This window comes from Egretta garzetta, unplaced genomic scaffold (genome assembly GCF_000687185.1).
Source record: "Egretta garzetta isolate BGI_Z169 unplaced genomic scaffold, ASM68718v1 scaffold243, whole genome shotgun sequence".
Taxonomy (NCBI): domain Eukaryota; kingdom Metazoa; phylum Chordata; class Aves; order Pelecaniformes; family Ardeidae; genus Egretta; species Egretta garzetta.
In genome coordinates, this window is record NW_009259041.1 from 822,663 (window position 1) to 824,565 (window position 1,903).

At 61.7% G+C, this 1,903-nt stretch overlaps 1 protein-coding gene across 1 annotated transcript in view; it reads left to right on the forward strand.

Moving 5' to 3' along the window:
- LOC104122803 (potassium voltage-gated channel subfamily KQT member 4) overlaps window positions 1–1,903 on the forward strand; it is an 18,810-nt gene that overhangs the window by 8,871 nt on the left and 8,036 nt on the right. Inside the window, exons 2-3 of the mRNA XM_009634979.1 lie at window positions 783–874; window positions 1,318–1,408. Of these exons, the coding sequence (XP_009633274.1) occupies window positions 783–874; window positions 1,318–1,408 (183 nt within the window). The remainder of the gene's footprint in view (window positions 1–782; window positions 875–1,317; window positions 1,409–1,903) is intronic.

Consider the following 1,903-nt stretch of genomic DNA (forward strand, 5'->3'; position numbering starts at 1 on the left):
CCTCATATTCAACTGAAACCTCTTATGTTTCAGTTTGCACCCGTTGCCCCTAGTGCTGTCGCTTCCCAGCAGGTCAGCCCCCAGCCTGTACTGGGGCATGGGGGTGTTGGGCAGCACCAAGCCAAGCCAAGCCCCCGTGCTCTCTGGAGCCCCACTGGTGGTCCCACAGGCATCGCTCGCTGTGGAGAGGTGGTGCTGGGGGGTGTGAGATTGACACCCACCAGCTTAGGGACAGGGTGCCAGGGCCACCTCACCAAGCCAAGCCAAGCCCCCGTGCTCTCTGGAGCCCCACTGGTGGTCCCACAGGCATCGCTCGCTGTGGAGAGGTGGTGCTGGGGGGTGTGAGATTGACACCCACCAGCTTAGGGACAGGGTGCCAGGGCCACCTCGCCTGCACTGCTGGCCTCAGCCTGGCCGTCCCAGCGCTGCTGCGGTGCCTCCCCACAGTCCGTGGGGCCGCGTGCCCAGCGGGTCCCCACAGCCCCTGTGCTGTTACGGAGCTGGCTTTGGCAGAGCGGTGGCCCTTTGCGTGCCATCACACGTGCTGGTGGCACAAGCCCTCTGCTTTCCGTTTTTAGAATTGCTGGATCAGGGGAAAAAAAAAAATATGTATTTTTGGAGTTTCATTTGCTTCAGCTTCAGAGTTTTTTTGGTTTGTTTTTTTTTTTTCCCCTCCTTATTTCAAATGGGCCAAAGCCCCTTGTGTCTTAACCCAGCTCTTGGGGACACATAGCCCCAGAGCGGCTCCCGGCTAACTCTTCCCCTGCGTTGGCTCTTCCCAGGTGGCCCCCATGTACCCGACAGGTCCCCACAATGCTGGGGGCAGTCAGGAGAAGTTCTGGTCCCCTTTCTGCAGCAGCAGCACCCTGCTGCAGTGCGGGACCCCCCCATCTCCCTCCCTGCCTTTAATTAGCAGTTGTTTAGCCTGGGCAGGGGCTGCAGGGCTGTGGCCGAGCCTGGCACTGAGCCTCATGGCCACCAGAGCCTGTTCTTCCTCCTCGGTGCCTGCGGGGCAGCCTGGGGATGTGCTGTGCCCCCAGCCTGGGCTGGCACGTGGGTGCCATGTGGGGCTGGTCCCCATCCCAGTGCCACAGGCAGGCTTTATGCACAGCCCTGCTTCTGCACCCACGAGCAGCTGCTCGCGGGCTCCTGAATTGCTCCATGCCACCACCTAGAACCAAACCGTGTCCCCAGGGGCTCAGCCATGGCCGTGGGGGTCTCGGCTAGGGGGGGTCAGGCTGTGAGCAGGGGCCAGCGCTGCAGGCTGGGCTCCCCCCAGCCCACCCCAACACCCATGCCGACATGCTTTCATTCCAGATTCCTCCTCGTCTTCAGCTGCCTGGTGCTGTCGGTCTTCTCCACCATCCAGGAGCACCAGAAACTGGCCAATGAGTGCCTCTTCATCCTGGTAAGTGGGGAGCGGGGCTGTGGCTCGGGCTCCCTCTCCCCACGTTGCACCCCAAAAGACTTGGACAAGGGCATGGGCCAAGCCCCTCCGACCCCCTCCCCAGTCCAGATTTCACTGTTGATGGTTGGTGTTAACGAAGGCAGACTCTCCGGCGTGGGGAGAAGCTGCAGGGTGGCCTCGCTGCTGCGGGCATCCCCGTGACTCAGGGCGGCCCATCACCGCAGCCGGACCTCCGCGGTGCGGAGCGGCATAAACCGCTGGAAAAGGCAGGGCAGGAGGGGCTAAAAAAGGCAACTTTCCCCCAAACTGTCAGAAACGGCTGACGCTGGAGTTCTTCCGAGTGATGGAGACTAAATTGGGAAGGTCCTTGTGACTTTCCCACGAGTAAGCAGAACGGGGGCTTGTTTGTGCGAGAGGTAGGAGGACAATGCTGACGGCGGAGGAAAAGGACCCAGCTCGGTGCGAGCTTGGCACAGGTAGGAGAGCCCGGCTGCC